Below are 21,492 nucleotides of genomic sequence, written 5' to 3' on the forward strand. Positions count from 1 at the left end.
CATCTCTAGCTTTTATAATACATAACAGAAACTCTTTGAAAATTATATTAAAAACTTTCTGGAACACAAGCATTTGCTGAAAGCAGAATGGGGGATTACAAGCTAATGTATCAACAATGGCATATCAGGTAAAATTATCATATTTCACACATTATGCATTTTGAAAACATATGCTGGCAATTTAAATACTTAAATGGCATTTAATCTAATTGCTATTCTCTTGATATAAACTTACCTTTAGAAACATTTTCTAGTTTGTTTTAGTTTCATATCATTTATACCTCATTTATACTTGTTATAAGGATTCATTGACAATTAAATACATAGCATTTGTGACCGAATATCTATTAAATTATTGTAAGTTTTTATGTTATTTCTCTTGACATGCATTTGCGCAATCATGAATTTGAAAGAAATCATTTTCTGTGGACATTGACATATTGCAAAATATGATGAATCCTAATTTCCGCCATATAATTACTTTGTAGGCTATTGTGCATTTTATCAAATTAAGTATAAATTACCATATAATATGCAGATCAATTAATCATAATACTTTAGTAAAAAATTTTGTTTTTGTTGCGAGAGAATGAATTATTTTCTCTTCACTTTTGAACATGCATTGAATGTTTCATTTATTTGTGGAAGTATTACCTGCCAAATTTTAGAAAGGAAAATAACAATTTCCACATGCAAATAATTTTGCATATCTAAAGCATCCTATGATAAAAATAAATAAATAAGAAGATTGGACAAATGATTATGATCAGAATTCCAGTAAAGATCTAATATATATATCACACAATGACCACTTATTCTGCAACAAAAATACACAGGACTACAAATTTACGACAGTCAATGATAACAGAATAATTTTACTACAAGAAAAACGTGATAAATATATTTTGATATAGCCAAAGATCCATCTACCACACCAGATATAGCAGTCATAGTGACCTAGATTAACACAAATCTACCAAGATATGAGGTCAAGGTCGAATTACCAAGGTCAGGATGCGGTTGACATATTTTAGTTAAGTTCATGTTGTTAAAATCATCTTAGGTTATGTTTGATATTGATTTTAATCCATGCACTTAAAATCAACTAATTAATCTATTTTTTGGTTTGATAATGAATTATGTCGTCTGTTTGTTACAGTTTTAATAACTTACATTTAGAATTGTGTATTAAATAATCATTATAATTAATTTGATTAATTAAAATTAATGAAGCGCTAGGTTGGTTTAATAAACTTATATCATTTTGAGTACATATATTCTCATCTTTAGATTAAATAATCCTTAGACAAATCTCGAAAATTGTTGTCTTCATAAAATGAAGTTTAAAACTAAAATGGAAAACAAATTGTAGTAGATGTGGTTGGTAAAAACCATTCTATCTACTTCCTTGTGCATATGAAAGGATTGGGTATTCAGCAAAACTTTTGGGGTGGGGATGTATTTTTCTAAATCTACTTCTCGTTTATGTAATTATGAATAACAAGAGTGTGTTAGATCTGGGACTGGTACAGAATGTCGAAAGGTAATTAAGTATGGGTCAACACATCAGCCTATTTAAATAGACATGAAATGATGAATGAATCTTCTGGTTAACAATCTGACCTTAGAAGGGCAACTCCTCACCAGGATTGTGATATTAAGATAACTAATTGGACAGTTAACGTAGAGCAAGAAATGAACTACAGGGTTGATTGAATCCTGTGGTATTTTGACCACTTGTTGTTAAGGTGCTCTGATAATTATCATCAGGAAATATTACTGTGCTGGTTAATTTTCCGATTTACTTTATGCAAATTCATTTTTTCTCCATTTTCCATTTAAAACAATTGAAATATCAATTACTAAAATGAGAATTTGGTATAGTGCTTATGTTTTAAAAATACATACGGTAAATAAAAAATACTTCTTTGAAAATATCCAAAGTAAACCAAATTTTGTCACGATTCAAATAAAAGTTCATATAGTAAAATATAACTTCAATTACCATATTTTTCGGAATATAAGCCGCTAATTTTTCCAACTGAAATCAGGAGTGCGGCTTATACTCCAGTGCAACTTATTTGTGGACAAAAACTAAGTCAGAATATGTTTTGAAAAAGTATCGATGATGAAATAGGAAATTTTGAATTTGCAAGGAAACAATAAGTTTTACAATTGCAGAATGAGGATGAACATCAGATATCCATTGAAGAGCCGTGCATGCACCCTTTACTACATCGTACAGATGTGTTACCTTCCTTACGTAGTTGTCTCCCTTTGACATCCTCCTCTGGTTCGGGAAGTCTAATCGTGGACAACAAACTTGAGCCTTTCTCCTTTTTAATTTCATTTAGCACCGTTGCGAAATCATCATCATCGTTATCAGTAGTAGATTTACGGGAAACCAACATTTTACTAGTGCATGTCAATACCGGAAATGAGGGATCACTTTCAATTTTAGATTCAACTTTGGCTTCTACAGATTCAACATCAGGTTCTGGTTCAGGTTCCGATTCCGAGGAAATGCCAACTTCTGGCTTATCAGAAATAATATCCGGTTTTTTCTCCGGAATAGTCTCTGTTTCCGTACCAAATAATTCTGATTTGAATTGGTCGTGGTCTGGTTCATCTTCAATATTTACTGATTGTATTATAGTTTGAGGAGTGCGGTCATCCGCATCCAAAACATTCGGTATAGTATAGTCTATTTTTTTCCTAGAGAATTCAGGAACAGAATCAGCTGGAAGTTTGTCCAGAGTGTTTTGTGGGGGAGTATACTCAACAGTCGCTTCTGGTGCTAAATGTTGGAAAGGATCAAGGTCTGCTGTTGTACACAGAATAAAGGTACAGTATATGGTGATGAATATTGGTGATTACATATACATACATAAACACATACATGCTGCTAAACAAACATCTATTGCCTAGAAATAGTGTCAACATAATTAGATATCATAACAAAATTATTAATAATTATTAATATTAACATAATTATTCAAATAAAACTTTTGAATCAATACTACACTAGGATATTTTCACAATTATCATAAAAATATTTCTCATTAAATTTCGATGTCATTGCATCTTTATTTTGTGATATAAATCTCTATTTTTTTACATTTCTGATAACAATCTTAAATAGTTCTATAATATATTGTTGTGATGTGAGCCCTTGAACCAAATGATTAAATAAGGGGATATTTTTGGTATACAATATAAGAGATAAACCAATTAATATTCACGATAAATATATGTTGCTACATTATTTGTGCTTTATAATATGATTTCATGGTCAATATAGAAAAATGTAATATAAAACAAATCACAATAAAATAATTATAAAACATTCTTTGTAAGAATTAATAAAAAAAGGAAAAATGTTTTAAGATAAAATTTATAATTTCATTAAAAAAAATAATTTCAATATTCAATTTCTAGCAAGCCTTAATTTTTTCTTAACATCTGCTCTTGTGGGTTCTTTTGAAAGTTTCATTTCATTTAGAGATAACATATTTTTTATTTTTTTTTTTTATTTCAAACCCACATTAATCTTTGATACCAACGGCATGGTTATAACCCAAGAAGGACATCTTACCATATTTCAGGTCAAGTAAGAAATCTCACGCAGATAAGACCCCCAGTTATTTAAATACTACATACAAATCAACACCCTCTCACAAGAGCAGATAACCTTACGAAGCTAACTAATGGAAAATTACTTGTAAATCAGGTAAAAGGTGAATTTTATCTAGCTGTATCTACATGTATAAGCACATGAAATAAATAAAAGTTTGGATTTCATGCTAACTGTCTAGCTATATATATATATATATATCATAAAAACAGGTGACTATAGATCTAAACCTTGTCACTTTAAAAACTTATCGTCATATAAATGTAGTCTATCAATGCGGAGATCATTAATATTAAAATCACAGCACCAACAGATCACTGCATCACATCAATTTCAACATTTTAAATCATAGAATCATCAATACATATTAACTATCAACCATGGCACAAACTGAAAATTTGATAATTAATCCCAAACTTATATATCATGTTAATAATGAAACCACTATGTAAAGTTTGATGTAGTAATTCTCACCTGCAACTGGCTCTGGGATAGCCTTTTCGGGTTTTGTCTTATCTTCAACAACATCTGTTCCCTGAAAATGAATAATTTATTTTAAAACCTTTAGTTCATAATTATATCATTAGCAAATTTCGTCAAAGGACCAAAAGATATCCTTGGTTTAAAATATGTTTTAAAAAATCAGATGTTGCTGAAACCTGAACAACAGTGCACAGCATATCTGTAACATCAAAGTTAGGTGATGTAAGTTTTGTTTAAGAATCCTTAATCATGATTGAAGTGAAATGCAATTCCTTTATGACATTTTTTTCTTTTTATAGTAATCACTTTTATAGAAATAAAAATACCTGAGTTTGTTTTAGAATGAAACAAAGACATATAAACTCTAAATACAGGCCCTTGATGTTGGTCAGTGATTTAGAAATTTCACTTTTTAATCTATGAAGAGTATTTGGTTCCACCCCATCTGTGAGTGGAGAAGAAGATTTTTGTCAATTTTACCCCTTTTGGCCCCTCCCACAGCCCCTTGGGGGGGGGGGGGGGGGTGGGGGTGGGGACCATATAATTCACAATTTTGATTGGCCTTATGCCCTAGAAGGTTTGTGCAAAATTTTATTGAAATTGGTTCAGCAGGTTTGGAGAAGAAGTCGAATATGTAAATTGTTTACAGACATACGACGCACGACGACGGACAAAAGGCGATTAGAATAGGTCACTTGAAACTTCGTCTCAGGTGACCTAAAAAAAAGGCACACCTTATTTTAATATGAAGTATCAAGTTTTAAGGCAAGGCCTGTTTATAAATTTACTGGAGGACATGCGTAGGGGTATATATAGTCAAAGGGTATTGGCAGAAGTGTGGGAGAATTACCTGGTATAGTTAATTGATGCTAGCTTTTGAAGCTTCTTAGCCAAAGTTTTTTTTTAAAGTGAAATTTCTTGTGCCTAAAAAGGTTTTTGAGCAAAACATTTTTGAGAAAAATCTAGTCAATTACTGGTACAGTGCTTTAATTGCCTTTCTACAATGACTTGTTGAATTGTTGTTTTTGGTTTTTTTTATTTTATTTGTTGTTGTTGTTTTTTGGACTAATGGTTTGGTTATTAAAAGCTAGGGTCTCCTCTGTATACCATGAGTGTCGGTATGTTTTGGGAGTCTGTGGTATATTTGTGTTGTGCTTCTAAGAAATAGTGGGACTCATGTCAATCTTATAGTACAATCTCACTGAACAATGCTGCCTAAGACAACAACCAGCACACCCCACCCTGTCACATTATACTGACAAGGAGGAGGCGAGATGTCTTTATATATCAGAAACTTACCTCAATATGGGGTACCCAGTCAACAGGTGTAGCCGGCCTAGTTGGGGGGGTGCCCGGGGGTGTGGGGCCGGGGGACATTCCAAAAGTCGGTAAGGCGAAGGGATCTTCCTCTTTATGTCCATCCTCAATGTCAGATTGGAGAGGTGTGTCGTCATCCAACATAATGTTCACTCTCTTCTTTCCTCTTTTGGGATCTAAATAAAAGTAATATATTTTTAATAAATTTTATTAATTCATATAATTATGTTGTAAATAAGACATGAACAAACTGTTTTCTCTAGACACTAATTACTATTTATCAAGAATTCAAACACCACAATTTACAGACAATTTACATTGCCAACACATTAGTACAACTACAGGTGATAAATTTCAAAAAGATTTGGTTACAGGTTTCTTGTTAATCATTATTTCTATGACACATTTCACCAGCAGTAATTTACACTTATCATATGAATGCTGTTGTTCATGAAGTTTTTAAACAGATATTTTATTTAATGCTTAAATCACCATGCTGAAAATAGATGCATTAAAATAAGATGGTACACTGGTGCTATAATATTTCTTATTTCAATAAAGGTGTTTTGTAAAAAGCCAAAGGGAACAAAACATATGAATATATTATTTGATAATCTATCCTTCATATTCAAAAAGCATTTTCAGGTTTAAGGAAAGGTCACTTACCACCAGATACACAACAGATTCATAATTTGTATGTTATTATTACAAATTCTACCTGATTGACAAAGGATGTTACCATTAATATGAACCAATTTTAATTGAATATGTGAGGTGCAACATGTGTGAAACTTGACTAGAAGTTTTGAATTATTTAATTTAAGAACAGCTCAAACGTAAGGGAGAAAGGATATCACCCTTGGGTATACCTTACAATCTTTGAAAGCTTTGAAGTGCACTGAATGCTGTCTCGCACACTGTTTGACTTTGAGGTTAAAATCAACATAAATTACTTCAGCTGTTATATAACAATTGTCTGCAGTAATTTTTATTAACTATCTTTAAAGGCTTAAATTTATGTGATAGTCGCACAAAATAATATTACTAGACGATCATGGAACTACTGTTACTGTAGGAGAAATAGTCAATACTGTAATAATATAATACAATGATGTGAACAATGCAAACTTCAATCGAAAACTGCAGATATAGATTTGATTAACAAAATAATGGCTAACGTCATTTTTGATGAATATATTACTACTGTTTGAAAAAATAAAAAAATTACAAAACAATACAAATTGTGTGACTGCAATAAATGTCAAGGGTCATGTTCATTAAAACTTAATAACTACATGTAGGACAATTAATCAATAAATCAAAATGTGTGTAAAACAAGAAAACACAATATGGCAAGTTTTTTTATCATAAAATATATCAATGTGATATACTACATTATATGTGTGTGATAATGAAGTCTATAAGCAAATTTCAAATCAGTAAAACATTTTTTTTATATTGTGGCAATATATCAGACTATGAAGGAACACAGCATAACTATAAAACAAAATGCAATAATGTATGTACTAAAGTGATATTGCATGGTCAATGAAAATTTTGTGCCACAATGATTTGAAAATGTTAAGAAAATATTATTCACATATGGCAATAGGTTTGAAATTTTAACCCTTTTCTTTAAAATCAATTTTTTCATTTTTTGAATGAAAACAATTGCATTTTTTTAATCTGAAAAATAGAAATGATCTGGTCATTATTGATTTCCCAGTTATTAGTGTGCTAATTTGTGTGATGGGGTAAATATTATATATATTATTTACTAAAGTGATAATAGAATTACATGTATTATTGGTTAAATTGTGATATTTATCTTTTAAAATATCTTTACTTTAAAAGATATTTCAAGTATGAAGTAAAATGTCATCTAGAACAATAAACTGCACAATGAAATGATTTATTAGGATTTATACACTCTGAATTCAGGTGTCAGAATCATTGCCGTACACTCCTATACAGGGATAAAAAACTTTCTCTGATATTATGATCAATAGCAATGGTGGTTTCACTACATTGATTTTGTAAAATTGATGTTCTTGAAATATGTACCTACTGCAGTTTTTTTTCAGAACAAGTGACAGTTACATGAGAACAGAAACACACACAAACTGAAACATATTTTTTGAAATACAAAGGTGTACATAATTTTCTTAAGTCATTTCTAAAATGAATGCTATTCATTTTAGAAAGTGCTTTAATTCAAAAACTCCATTCCATAACAAATAGAACTAAGGTCTTGCTTCCATCATTTTTGCTTAATTTGTTTTCAAAAGTTTTGTCAGTCCATAAAGATTCCTTGTGAGTCAAGAACTTGACTTAAAGAGGAAGAGAAGATTATATAATCATTTGAAAGCAAGTAGGTATTCATTGAAAATGAAGTGTTCTTAATTAGCTCATTGCAAGAGAAAATTTAGTACAACCTTGTATTAAACTTCAGCAAACTGAAACAGGAATCAAGAGTCTGTGCAATAACAAATATATATATATATAAACAGCTGAGAGGGAGAGAATGGTGCCGGGTACAGTAGGGTAATAGGAGGGTGGAAATATCTGGAACATGGGGAGAAGAGGAAAAGAAACACTCGGGATCCCGCAAAACGGGACAAAACCATCTTACATCGTCTTTTTCCTTTTTTCATCAATAATTTTCTCCTAGCTTCTGCTTTCTCTGGAATATAATATGGCATGCAGGTGCTGATAGGTCTTGGTTATAAACATGATATGATCTAGATAGAACAACATCAGGTGTATCTTTACATCTGTGGATAGGATATAGGATACATAGAGTTCAGTCAAACACACAACATGAACAGTGTTTATAACTAGCTACAGGGTTTAGGGATCGCAGAATCAAACCAAAAATAGATTCCTGGAAATCCCCTTTTGGGCACAAGATTTCATAGAGAGATGAATGTTTCGGAGCCTGCTGATTGGGTATTGAGGGCGCATCAGTTTCAAATGTTTAATGTGTGGGTTGGGCAATACATATATGCATGTAGATGTAAAATATTTAAAAATTCTTGATAAAATTTTAAAATTCTATCAAGTGTGTTTTTGACAAGGGGAGATAATCAATATTGGAATTTCATGAATATTTTGGTCAATTTTTGGTGCAGAATTCAACAAAAGATGGCACCCCCAAATAAAAGTTTAGCAAGATGGTAAATCTTAATTTCTTTTTATCCACAGGTATGCAAAATGACATTCTTCAAAATTAGTAACAGGTGACCAGACTTGAAAACACCATTTAACCTAGCTGGACATTGGCAAACGTTAATATATTGTATATAGAGAAATCATTTGGTTCTGCGGTCTCTATAGGATGACTCAAGACTTTGGGTCATGGTGATAATCAGAGTGGTATTTGCTCTCGAATATCAATTGACTCATTTGTCTGTGAGATAATGTTTTCAAACCATGTACCATTATAATGATTATGATATTTCTTCATAATGTGATAAACAAAAATTCCAAAAAACAAGCATGAATAAAGTAAAATAGACCATTAACCCCACAAATCCATTAAAAATGTTAAACATATTTTAACAAAGTAATATATACCCATATAGATATCTGTCATTAAATGACTTGGTGTATGTTGGTGCTACATGTACACACATGTTAAGTGTCAATCTCCACCAGAAACATGCAACGTGCATTAAGAACAATGATCTGACTAAATATGTATAAAAACTCATACCTTATATAGTCATATATTACCAAACAACAGTTGATATACATGTAACATTTAACATTACTATACATTATGTATTAAATTATTAATTTACTAATTGTGGTCAATTACATGATGTATTACACTTCTGATTTGAAAATGTTTTTTTTTTTTAAATTGCCCTTATAACATTTCTTTTTATTATGATAAATAATTTATATTCATATAAAAAACATCTGCCAATTAATTAAATTTTCTTACATAATGTATTCAATTAATTTGAGGTGACATACATTTTTTATAACATTTATTTCACATTTTGTATACAAGCTCCTAGCTAGTGCTGTACCTATTACCATACCCATTATGTTTGATATACATTATATTTTCAATGCTTTGTAAGTGCGTACTTACGTTTCAATGCCAGGGTCCTCATCGTGCGATTCATCTGTTTAAGGAGATCATATTTGGTGTAGCTGGATCCAAGGGTCAGATCAATCTCGGACAGTCGGCTAGGACTGTCCGGCGGAGAGAGATATGTGTCCGTGGGAGCCAGGGAGTAGTCTGACTCGGACTCGCTAGACTGAAATAACATGAACATATTAATGAACTGATAGTAATATCATACCTGGCATCTCAGCGATATTTCCTATATTTTAGCTGTCTTGCATTAAATGTGGGCTACAAATTCAAACATTAACCCAAGAGATGTTATTCACCTAAATTTATAAGTTTATGTTTGCCATTAGACCTGCTACCAGTCTTTAGATTAGTAAAACTTGTCTTAATAATCTTTTCTTTGCAACATGTCTGATACTAATCAAGTTTCAAACCAGGGGAGATAATTCAGCATTTGAATTTTCTGCTAAAAAAACAACATATCATCAAGGGTCTGTTGGCCAGTCTGGTTTAAGTTGCAATGTTGTAATTAACACTTTGATATGCAGTTGATGATACAAAAATAAATAAATGTAAGACTACAAATATTAATCTAACAGTAAATTCAATGAACCTTTATTTAATTTGAAATGTCAATGAATTTGATTTAGCATTTCATGCTATCATATAATTATTCAAAAAATGGACGAATAGTAATTTACAGGAACAGTTTTATCTAAGACATTATACAGCTAAACTCTACAGTCTGCATTAATAGTGACCTACCTCTTTCTCTTCCTCCTTTGTGCCAGCTTTCTGTTCTATGGGTAACTTTCCTTCCAGGAAGTCTTGAGAGAATTTCAATTTATAGGGTACCTAGATTTGGAAAATGTAAATAAATTAAAAAATTGCTAGCATTTAATTGACATTTCTTGATGATACATGTATGTATTCATTTAAAATCTAAAAGTAATCTGAATTCTGAAGCTTCTATAATTATTTAATTAACATCTAATATTTCTAACTCTCCAACTGTTGGTGTTATGTACATCAAAGTCAATTCGAACATTTAATGTAACAAAAGATATTTCAATAAGATTCTAAACTTAGAATTTTAAAGAAGTGATTCTTTAGTCACTTTTATTACAGCTTGATGTCTTGACTGCTGACAACTGACAGATCATCACTTTTTAATCAAGCTGCTTGTTACTTTGAATTTTGTATTTTGTACATGCTACGATGTTTGCTCCGACATTGAATATTTGTGTACACATGCATTTGTGGGCATGAGGTGTGGCTATGTTACACGACTGATGATCGGTCAATTCTTCTGAAGACTAATTAACACTGACTGTAAATTTCACATCTCAATAAGTAAGATATATAACATAGGTCGGTTCTTACCAGATATGTCTCCAGTGTGAGTTCATCTGTGTTCTGTAGACCTCCCTCATACAACACATCAGGGTTCTCGTAGATGTCAGACTCTGTCAATCAGCAATACAAATTTAAGTGAACTATTTTCATTCAATTTAAATTGATATAGTTATCAAATATTTAATAACAATGTAAAATATAGCACTGAATTACATTGCCTAGAGCTTTGAAAAATACAGTTAAGGTTAAAATTCCACTATGTCAACTTATAGTAAAGGTGCATGACTCTGACGTTAAAAGACTAAAATTATCTAACCAATCAGCCTTTTCAAGGTTTTCCCATACAGTACCTGATATTACTGTGCCCCCATTTTATCAATATTCAAAGAACTAGTTTTTTGCTTCAACATTTCTAAAGCAAGACAGCAAGAAATCTAATATCAAAGATGCTAATTCTGATTAACTTCTTGTGTCATTCTGCTGGAGTTTTCTGTTCAACTGAATGCCTCTATTTCTAGGTTCATGTAAAACCATTATGACCGACACATGTAAGATTCCAATAGTTCTACTCTTTACCAATATCGCCATGTCAAATCCTTATATAACTGTAACATATTGCTTTGGTTGGATACCAGAATCTTACCTGTGTCTGTATCGTCATCTCCTTCATCCTCCGGAAGCTTCAAGTACGGACAAACTGAAAGATAAATATTGGTTGTTATTTGTAACGATAGAAAGCTTGGGTGACACATAACTACAACATTGGTTTTGCTTCTAAATTAAATTAGATGACAAATCACATTTGTATTCTTATTAGCTATTCTGTTTAATTGTCTTTAATTGAAATTGGGTGCATTCCACCATCTTTGCTTTGCTTTGTTTAATACCTAGCTATTAAGGATGTATTCTTCTGAGGTTTCAGTCCCGTTGAAGTCTCGTTTCAACATAGATCAAAGAAGTTATGAGATTTTCAAATATAATTTATCAGTATCTGTAGCAAGTTGCCAGATGCAAATTTTGTCAAAAAATTACATTTCTATTTTTAGCAGATTTTTTTATACAGGGATTTTAAGAAATGGCCCATTTAGCGGCCATTTTGAAATTGTGTCTTTTTTCGCTTCAAGTAGAGCCACAGTTTTTCCATTTTTTACTGAAATTGTTTTTACTAAAATCATCACTGCGCCAGCATTTTTAGCTGTATTTAGCTAATTTTTGCTGGAAATCGTTACTAGGTTCCTAGTAATTAAAATATTGAGCATTAATATGTGAAACGATATACTTTTGTGACTTTATTTTTACATTTAATTGTAATTTGGGCACTTTCATTTTTTACTCTAAAATACTGAAAAATAACAAAAATTCAAATGGGGCAAAAAAGTAAGCACACGGACCCCCAATTTTTCTTCCTGATTTAGAAAGAACTACCGTTTCCCTATTGATATGCAAAATAATAACAAAAGTTTAATACCAGAACTTTTTCTATAAAGGGTTAAATTTGGCAAAAATGGCTGAAAATGGTGCATTTTGTAGCTCAAAATTAAGGGGTAGGGGTAGCATATGTTGTTATTCTGAGAAAAAATATTAGTCTAATTGATCAAAACTGGTATATCTTTAAAGAAGACTACTAGAAAATGAATTCTACAAACATTCATTCATATCAAACACCTCATTAGGAAATTATGGCTTTAATCGCTATCTCATATGGTCAAAACGGCAAAATTCCCATAAAATCCAACATTTTGTCAACTAGGTGTCTTCGAGTGACAAAAGCTCAAAAACGAGCACACGGACATATGTTTTTTCTTCCATTTTCTTTTATGGTACGAACTCCTTTTTCCAAAAATCTATATGAGAAAAAAAGTTTAATACAAGAAAATTTTGACTTCTCAGAGGTGTACACCCTTAACTATAAAGTTTATTTATTTAACATCGATTGTGAAATAAGTTTTATATTATATAAGATGTACAAATCAGTTTCAGTGTTCCAAATATAAGCGTGTGAGAGGTCTTAGATTGGGTGGAAGTGCCTGGAGAAAACCCATGTGATCAGGCATGTGACCCCTGACCTTTTCATATCTGTGCTGTGACTGATTTTGGGGTAATGCATGATGAATGTATTGATGTATCTTCTGTCTATTGATCCTGATTTGAATGCCTACCTTTTGTGTGGTTAATGTTGTAGATGTGATTCTGATTTGTGTGCCTACCTTTAGTGTGGTCGTACCTAGCTTTTGTAACTCTGATTTGTGTGCCTACCTTTAGTTGGGTCGTACCTACCTTTCGTGAGGACGATGAAGTAGATATAATTCTGTGTGCCTACATTTAGTGTGGTTGTACCTCGCTTTTGTTAGGTCGATAAAGTAGATATAATTCTGTGTGCCTACATTTAGTGTGGTTGAACCTACTTTTTGTGTGGTCGATGAAGTAGATATAATTCTGATTTGTGTGCCTTTCTTAAGTGTGGTTGAACCTACCTTTTGTGTGATCGATGAAGTAGATATGATTCTGAAAGCCAACCAACAAGTCACACTGAGCATTAAGGAAACACAGAGCACTGAGAGACTCTTCCATTGTGATTTCTGTCAGTAAAACACAGAACTCGTCCCAGATCTTTACAGCACCATCCAGACTGAAACACAATCAGCATCAATATCAATTTATAGTTAAATACAGTAAAAATATTATAAAACAAACAAAGGATTTTATACTTTATGACTCAATACAATAGAGGTTGATTCAAGTTCACTAATCTGATAAAATTGAAGGCACATGTGATCTTTTCTATTTCTGAAGCTTAAAACGTTCATTACAAAATTTGATGTTGGTGTCAAAATCGTTCACTTCAAACATTTTTTTTAATCAATCATCCTTTAATTATTAGTAAGTATAGCAATCTCTCAAAAAAAATGCAATGTCTTCAAATTAGATAATTTACATACTCACTGACTAGTTAACATCAGACAAGCAAACAACATGTGCACATTGTGTACCTTGCAGAACAGAAGATCCGGAGAGACGTTGAGGCGTCCAGTCCTACAATGGGACTGTTATGATCCAGTTTTTTACCATTGTTAGCCACATCCTTCTCCTCCACGGTTGTCTCTTCATCTTCTCCTATACAACATGAAAACATACCAGCCATATAAGATACACACCCATCATCGAAGGTATTTAACAGTTTTAAAAAATATATGGGTAAAATTTTAATCCTAAATATTTCAGTAGTTCAATACAAAATACATGCATGTGTATTTGTATTAGATGACTGCAGCTATAACAGGTTAACCATTACAATTAGCAATGCCTATTCAGCAAATTTTCATAGAGAATGTAACCATTTACTATCCCTTTCAATGATTTAACAAGTCCTTGCCAATTGTGTCTTTGTATATTGTAGAGTTATTTCCCTTTTGGGAAGCAATCGATTGTGACACCGTAATTTTGTAGGCAAAACTGTCTCTTTTCTCTGAAAAGTATAATGCTAAGTTCGCAAACACATAACGTTACAAGCAATATATGTTTGTTCTAAATCAATACCTACCCACAAGGGCAGATAACTCTGTAATATGCAAAGGCAGAATGTAAACTTCAACAGTCTTATTAAAATTCATTGATTTCTAATACAGTCAACCACTCAAGTTTTTCTCATTCTGACCAGTCACCCTCTATTATACATGTGTTAGAGATTCTATTGCATGGGAGGAATAGATAATTTATTATACAAATGAAATTTTCATATGTTTACCTTTTGATTTCAGAAATGGGGTAGACTCTTCCGCAGGAAGTAGATAGTGAAAGTAGACAGCCCCACTCTGGTGGCCAGTCAGGAATGAGTAGTCCTGTAATAAAAAAATAATCAACTTCAAGTTGGAATTAAAGTTTGGTGTTAATCCATTTTATCTTCAAAAATGTATCTGTAGATCTCCTTTGATTGACCAGGTTTTTTCCTCTAAAATGCCTTCAGTTTCGCTATGACATAGACTCATGGAGTATCAAGAATAACCAAATTATGAAGATCATCTAAGAAAATTAACCCTACCAGTCGTGTGAAGTAAAGCACATCCTGTCCACAGCACACCTCATGTTTGAGTGTAAGATTGGGGAGGTCCCATATCTGGAACAAGGCATGTCCGACCATCTGACACATGGTGATCAGAGCCTCGTGAGCCACGTCATGTTTCATCATCTGGATCTAAAGAGAAATTTCACTCTATCTTTAGAACTAAAACATATTCAACAAAGGACAATTGTGTACTAGGTTGATATTTTGCAAATAAAAGCAAAGTTAATATCACCATTACATTGTAGACAATTCTAATTTAGACATGGCAGATAGGTTTACATTAGAAATGTCCAACTCTATAAAGTGCTGAATCAGATGAAGAAGATGGTTCGACTCACCCAATATATATTAGAACAACAAATAAATCAAAGAACAACTAATATGTATGTCATCAGTACACAGAACAATTTTAAATAGAGTACCTTTCTGTAAGGAAGCATGTTAATGCAGATGTTTTACTATTTCCTATTGACAACAAACTTTGACCCTGACCTTATCTTTGTTGGCCTTGAACTCCATGTACTTCTGTCCACGAATCACAGGGTCCATAAACAGAATACGACCATCCTAAAAATAACAAAGTCATCCTGAAATGTTTTGTTTAAAATACAAAGAAAAGAATCAAATACTGTGAACATTATTTTGGTACAATCAGATTTTTTAGAAAATAGATTATGATTAGAAGTGTCACAATTAATTATCTAACGATACATATGTATTATTCTGTATTTGCATATTACAAAGTTATCTGTCTTTGCATTTAGGTATTGATTATGACGTCATGTGTTTGTGAGGGTAACGTCATACTTTTCAGAGAAAAATATGTGGGTTTTCACTCACAAAATATTGATGTCACCATGGATACCTAATCACAAGGTACATGTAGTTAAATTTTAAATGCAAAGACGGAATATTTCATGTTCAGTTAATTGACAAGATAATGTCCATATGTGATCGCCTACCTCCATCCCCAGCAGTAGATATGTATGACGTATAGGACAACAGTTTCCCTCGTCTGTCCACATGGTCGCCGAGGAGTTCAGGTCACACAAACTGTAACAGTTACACACGACTTCGTTCCCCGTACCATTCTCTGTAGCACGGTGGTGTGGGATACCTTTTGGTCCAGTTCTGTTCCATAAAAAGATCATATGAACTATTGTCTACTAATGATGTGTCTTATTTTTATATCAATAGCTACCATTCATTAGCTTACATTATTGTATATATATAATAGAAAATACGCATACATTGGCCAGATTTTACAACCATGCATGACAATATTATACAAAATTTCAGCTGAAACGCACTTAACACATCAAATAAAAAAAATTGTAAACGTACTAACAGAAAATGTTTTCACCTAGTAGGTAACTAGAAATCTGGAAACTGTGATTATTAAGTTACTGTTATAATCTCTAATCATTGACAAATAGATATATATATATAGTGGAACCACGATAGTCAGGACGCTGACAGCCTGGAAAACTCACAACCTGGACGGAAATGCCAGGGAACAGATAGGTCCGAAAAGTTCACAATCTGGACGGTTTGGGCTGGGAACATATTTTAAAAGTCTCCAGATTATTAAGGGTCCACTGTACAATTATAACTATATATTACAATCTAATGTTTTGTTTGGAGTTTTTAACTAGGAAATGTTTCACTAACCTCGTGCTGTGGTCTTCACCTCTGCCTTTAGCCCCAGTGATGTAAGGTAGCTGTAGATCATGTACATTCCACACAGCTATACGACAGCTGGGGTCAGTCCTGGGAACACATTTATAATAAATGTTTATTTATTTCAAATTAATAATAAAAATATCAATGTGAAATCTTTGAATAACATTTAAAATACAACAATATAACATTTTCCTGTATATATATTAGTTAAGGATTAAAGTCTCTTTCTGGTGGTTCTATCGAAGGATAAAGTTGAGTAGGGTATCGATATTTGGAATGGACCGCGAAGCGGTCCATGAAACAAATATCGATACCCTACTCAACTTTATCCTTCGATAGAACCACCAGAAAGAGACTTTAATCCTTATATTTACAGTCTGAACTATTATTTTCATAGCTCAAAATTTACCCTTAATAGTGTTTATGGCATTTATAAGACTAAAATTGAATTATATCGTTTGGTTCCGACAGGCATTTGGAACAGCCACTTGAAGTGGCGGAAATTCCCGCCAATTTATCAATGAACATACCAATACAAGAGGCCCATGGGCCTTAACGGTCACCTGAGTTAGAATATATAATTAAACAAATAATGAAACAAATTAAAGGCATATAAACACTATATGCTGGGCCTTGAAGTTGGTCAGTGATTTATAAATTTGACTTTTTAGACTATGAAGAGTATTTGCTTCCATCAAACCTGTGAATTTAGAGGTATTTTTTGAAATTTTAATCATTTTGACCCTGTTTGGTCCTGCCCCTCTGGTCCCCCAGGGGGTCATTGAGGACGGATATGGATGTTAAAATGCTATATCTTCGGCTAATAATTCTAATCAAGTATGACTCATTTCCTACGAAAATTGGGCAAATAATGTTCACAAATATGTTTTTCCTATATAAACTAAAGTAAACTTGACCCCTCCCCAGGGGGTAACGTGAGACCCCAAGGTCATATAATTCACAATTTTTATAAAACATCTTAAGACCTTTCCATCTATAATTATTTTATTCTACTATATCCAGAATTTTAGAAGATTTTTGAAGTTTTAGCCTATTTGACCCTTTTTTGGCCCCGCCCCTCTGCCCCAGGGGGTCGGCCAGGACCAATGTGGATATGATATTTAAATGCTATCTCAGGCTAATAATTCTAACCAAGTTTGACTCGTTTCCAATGAAAATTGAGCAAAACATGCTCATAAATGTGTTTTTCCTATATAAACTATAGTAAACTTGACCCCCTCCCCAAGGGGAAACAGGAGACCCCAGGGTCATATAATTGACAATTTTTATAAACAAACTTTAAGACCTTTTCATCTATAAAGTGTATTTGTTTATACCATTGCCAGAATTTTAAAAGAATATTTTCGAAATTTTAGCCTATTTGACCTTTTTTGGCCCCGCCCCACTGCCCCAGGGGGTCGGCCTGGACCAATATGGATATGATATTAAAATGCTATGTCAGGCTAATAATTCTAACCAAGTTTGACTCATTTCCAATGAAAATTGAGCAAAACATGCTCATAAATGTTTTTTCCCTATATAAACTATAGTAAACTTGACCCCCTCCCCAGGGGGAAACGTGAGACCCCAGGGTCATATAATTCACAATTTTTGTAAAGGACCTTAAGACCTTTCTATTTATTAAAAGTATTTGATTCTACCATTTCCAGAACTTCAGAAGAAGATTTTTGAAGTTTTAGCCTATTTGACCCCTTTTGACCCCGCCCCTAAGGCCCCTGGGGGTCAGTCATAGAAAATTTGTTAATAGGATTAAATGGCCATCTCATACTGATAATTCTGACAACATTTGACTCATTTCCTATTACAAATGACCAAATAATGCGCAAAAATGTGTTTTCCCAATATAAACTATAGTAAACTTAACCCCCTCCCCAGGGGGAAACTAGAGACCCCAGGGTCATATAATTCACAATTTTTGTAAAGGACCTTAAGATCTTTCTATCTATGAAGAGTATTTGATTCTACCACATCTGTGAGTAGAGAAGAAGATTTTTGAAATTTTACTCAATTTTACCCCTTTTGGCCCCTCCCACAGCCCCCTGGGGGGTGGGGACCATATAATTCACAATTTTGATTGGCCTTATGCCTTAGAAGGTTTATGCAAAATTTCATTGAAATTGCTTCAGCAGTTTTGGAGAAGAAGTCGAAAATGTAAATTGTTTACGGACATACGACGGACGACGCACGACGCACGACGCACGACGGACGACGACGGACAAAAGGCGATTAGAATAGGTCACTTGAGACTTCATTTCAGGTGACCTAAAAATGAGTTCTGTCTGATGAAGCATATATCTGGGGTTTTCCCGGTATGGAACTATAAATCATTTTATTTATCTGTTGTTAAAAACACCATGGTGCAAAGCAGTTTGGTTTTAATCTTTTGCTTCGTATGATTTCACACGCTTACACAATTCATAACGTGGCAGGATATTTAACGTAGTTGTGACGCGGTGTCCGATTCAAACCGCCTGTGTCAAGGAGGTGTGACAAACAGAGAGTTTCTTCAATTTTGTGATCACTTGAGTTCTACTTAATCAGTTCACGTTTGAAATTTCTTGAATACACGGATGTTTACATAGTTTCATGTCATTATTTCCCGATTTTGGAGATTTTCAAATGTATCGGACGTCGTTTCGAGGAACATGTACAAACACAGGTAGGCCCACTACTGTAAACGTTTACTGTACCGCTCTCAAAATGTTAACTATATTCATATTGTTGTTTCAAACACTTCAATAAATATTAGAGGTATCTATTACAAGTATTGTAAAGCTACAATTGTAGGATTCCGTTTCATTGATATTTCGAAACACCCAAACGTACCTACCCTCGCCGATTCACAGTAGATTCTAGATTCTAACGTACAGGACTTGTCTGTCCGCCGAGGTGAACAAAAATGCTTTGTCGTGCTAGGTCGTTTTGGTTAAACTTATCCACCTCAAATACTGATGTTGTTCTGACATATCTTATCCATTCGCGTACAACCAAAGATGTTAAAAATACGAATAGAATGAAGATCTAGGCTACATGTGGTAGAGAACAACACAGACTCACCGACACACAACATGTAAACATTGCGACGTCATCGGAATGTGCAAAACTGTACATTGTACAACATTGTTTATTTATCATACGCACGGAAGCATTGGTCAAAGAGGTACGTAGTAACATAAACAATGTAACTTTTCTACATTTGTATTTACACACGTACATGTATATGTGTTAAAACCTATTTTGATACATGTACATGTTCATCGAACGTACGTTCGGTTACTGAAAACACCAAAAGTTTCTGATTTGGACCATCATAAATTCATCCGCGCGGCTCCAAATTGCGCGTGACATACTCAATCTATCGAGAAATAAAGTTGAGTAGCCTTTGGTTGAAATCAACAGGGTTTATACTATCAATTCACCACTGACTGTAAATATTTTTTCATAAATCAAACTCTTTTACAGCCTTTGATGAAGTTTTGGACATAAATAACATGGACTGAATCATGCTCCCTTTTCTATTGGTATGATGATGATACAAAATTTTACTTCACTTCAGGGAAAATGGAAAAAAAATTTGGTGATTATATGATATTCTTTGATCAGGTGTAAATAAGGAAATAATACTGTTGTTAGGAGAATTAGTTCCTGATTTGATAATTCTAATCATGGATTTTTTTTTCTTTGAGTAACAGCACAAGCCCTACTTTTCTGAGAATGACCAGGAGAAAGGTACATAATAGAAATTACTTACCTGGAGGTATAGACCCAGATCTCCTGAGGATTAATAAGAAGGAATACCACATCAAACTCTCTACTGTAACAAACACTCATCACCGACTGTAGCGGGGGCACCACATGTGGTGGTAGAACTGTCGTTAGGTTCTTAGTGGTCTTCCTGTTAAACAGCCGCACACTGTAAAACAAAAGTGATATCATTATTGTTTATTTTATCTTTAATAATATATAACTAATTTATTAAAATCAATATTTAATTGTATACAGAATTCATAAACCTTCAAAAGGAAGATCATTTTTAAATTACCTTCTACTGGGAGTGATTCTTTCATAACTATTATTTGTTAAAAGGAAATAATTTCATCAGTTTTTTTTAAAACTTCTCCACTAAGGGGAGATCATCTTATATACAATGCAAATAAAAATATACTCCCTTACATAAAAAAACCCTCATATAAATCTAATTCTTCGATGAGATATTTTTTCCTACTGCAGGAAGAGATGTTTTCTTGGTAATGGGAGATATTCATAAAAAGCAAGAGGGGACAATCTGTTTTTTTAAGGGAGATAATCTTATTTGGGAATAAGATATTTACTCCCAAGGGGAGATGCTCTTTACTACTCAACAGAAGTGATTTTACATGTCCTAAACAAATAAGTTAATTGCTAAGAGGAGATAATCTTACGTGTTATGAAGCGATAATCATATGTTATGAAGAGATAATTTACTTGCTAAGGGGAGATCATCTCACCTGCTATCGTCGCCCAGAGATACGACTCGAGTGGTTTTACCCTCGTGACCGGTAAGTGAGAGGTTTGTGACACGGTTCCTACTGAGTGCCCAGAAACTGTAGAACTGGTTCAGTGACCAGAGTGTGATGTTACGACACGTACTGATGTATAGGATGTTATCATCTGTCAGACCCATCCACAGAACTCCGTCTGACGACACTGTTATACTGAAAAGGAAATCAAGATCATACAAGTAAAGATTTTATAAAAGCAATTATAGAACCCTTTATTATGTCTTCTGTACAAATGATATAATCAATCACAGAACTGAACATAAATCAGATCCATTTTTGCTCTACAGATGTATTTAACTGCATATAC

The 21,492-nt window shown here is 33.0% G+C and overlaps 2 protein-coding genes across 7 annotated transcripts in view; both read right to left on the reverse strand.

Moving 5' to 3' along the window:
* The window catches only part of LOC138335968 (universal stress protein Sll1388-like), an 80,469-nt gene that overhangs the window by 11,727 nt on the left and 47,250 nt on the right, over nucleotides 1–21,492 (reverse strand). The gene's annotated exons all lie outside the window — the stretch shown is intronic.
* The window catches only part of LOC138335967 (uncharacterized), a 33,022-nt gene that overhangs the window by 9,093 nt on the left and 2,437 nt on the right, over nucleotides 1–21,492 (reverse strand). For 2 of the 5 annotated variants that reach the window (XM_069285193.1, XM_069285190.1), the window contains exons 5-21: nucleotides 21,132–21,338; nucleotides 20,396–20,557; nucleotides 16,612–16,710; nucleotides 15,903–16,071; nucleotides 15,433–15,507; nucleotides 14,917–15,069; nucleotides 14,623–14,716; nucleotides 13,868–13,991; nucleotides 13,352–13,506; nucleotides 11,521–11,574; nucleotides 10,905–10,987; nucleotides 10,287–10,376; nucleotides 9,537–9,705; nucleotides 8,067–8,117; nucleotides 5,417–5,610; nucleotides 4,109–4,169; nucleotides 2,255–2,824 (exon numbers count right to left, since the gene is read on the reverse strand). In XM_069285193.1, coding sequence (XP_069141294.1) covers nucleotides 2,255–2,824; nucleotides 4,109–4,169; nucleotides 5,417–5,610; nucleotides 8,067–8,117; nucleotides 9,537–9,705; nucleotides 10,287–10,376; nucleotides 10,905–10,987; nucleotides 11,521–11,574; nucleotides 13,352–13,506; nucleotides 13,868–13,991; nucleotides 14,623–14,716; nucleotides 14,917–15,069; nucleotides 15,433–15,507; nucleotides 15,903–16,071; nucleotides 16,612–16,710; nucleotides 20,396–20,557; nucleotides 21,132–21,338 — 2,510 coding nt within the window. The remainder of the gene's footprint in view (nucleotides 1–2,254; nucleotides 2,825–4,108; nucleotides 4,170–5,416; nucleotides 5,611–8,066; nucleotides 8,118–9,536; nucleotides 9,706–10,286; nucleotides 10,377–10,904; nucleotides 10,988–11,520; nucleotides 11,575–13,351; nucleotides 13,507–13,867; nucleotides 13,992–14,622; nucleotides 14,717–14,916; nucleotides 15,070–15,432; nucleotides 15,508–15,902; nucleotides 16,072–16,611; nucleotides 16,711–20,395; nucleotides 20,558–21,131; nucleotides 21,339–21,492) is intronic. The other 3 variants (XM_069285191.1, XM_069285192.1, XM_069285194.1) reach the window with 3 other exon arrangements.

The sequence above is a fragment of the Argopecten irradians genome, chromosome 12 (assembly GCF_041381155.1).
Source record: "Argopecten irradians isolate NY chromosome 12, Ai_NY, whole genome shotgun sequence".
Lineage (NCBI taxonomy): Eukaryota > Metazoa > Mollusca > Bivalvia > Pectinida > Pectinidae > Argopecten > Argopecten irradians.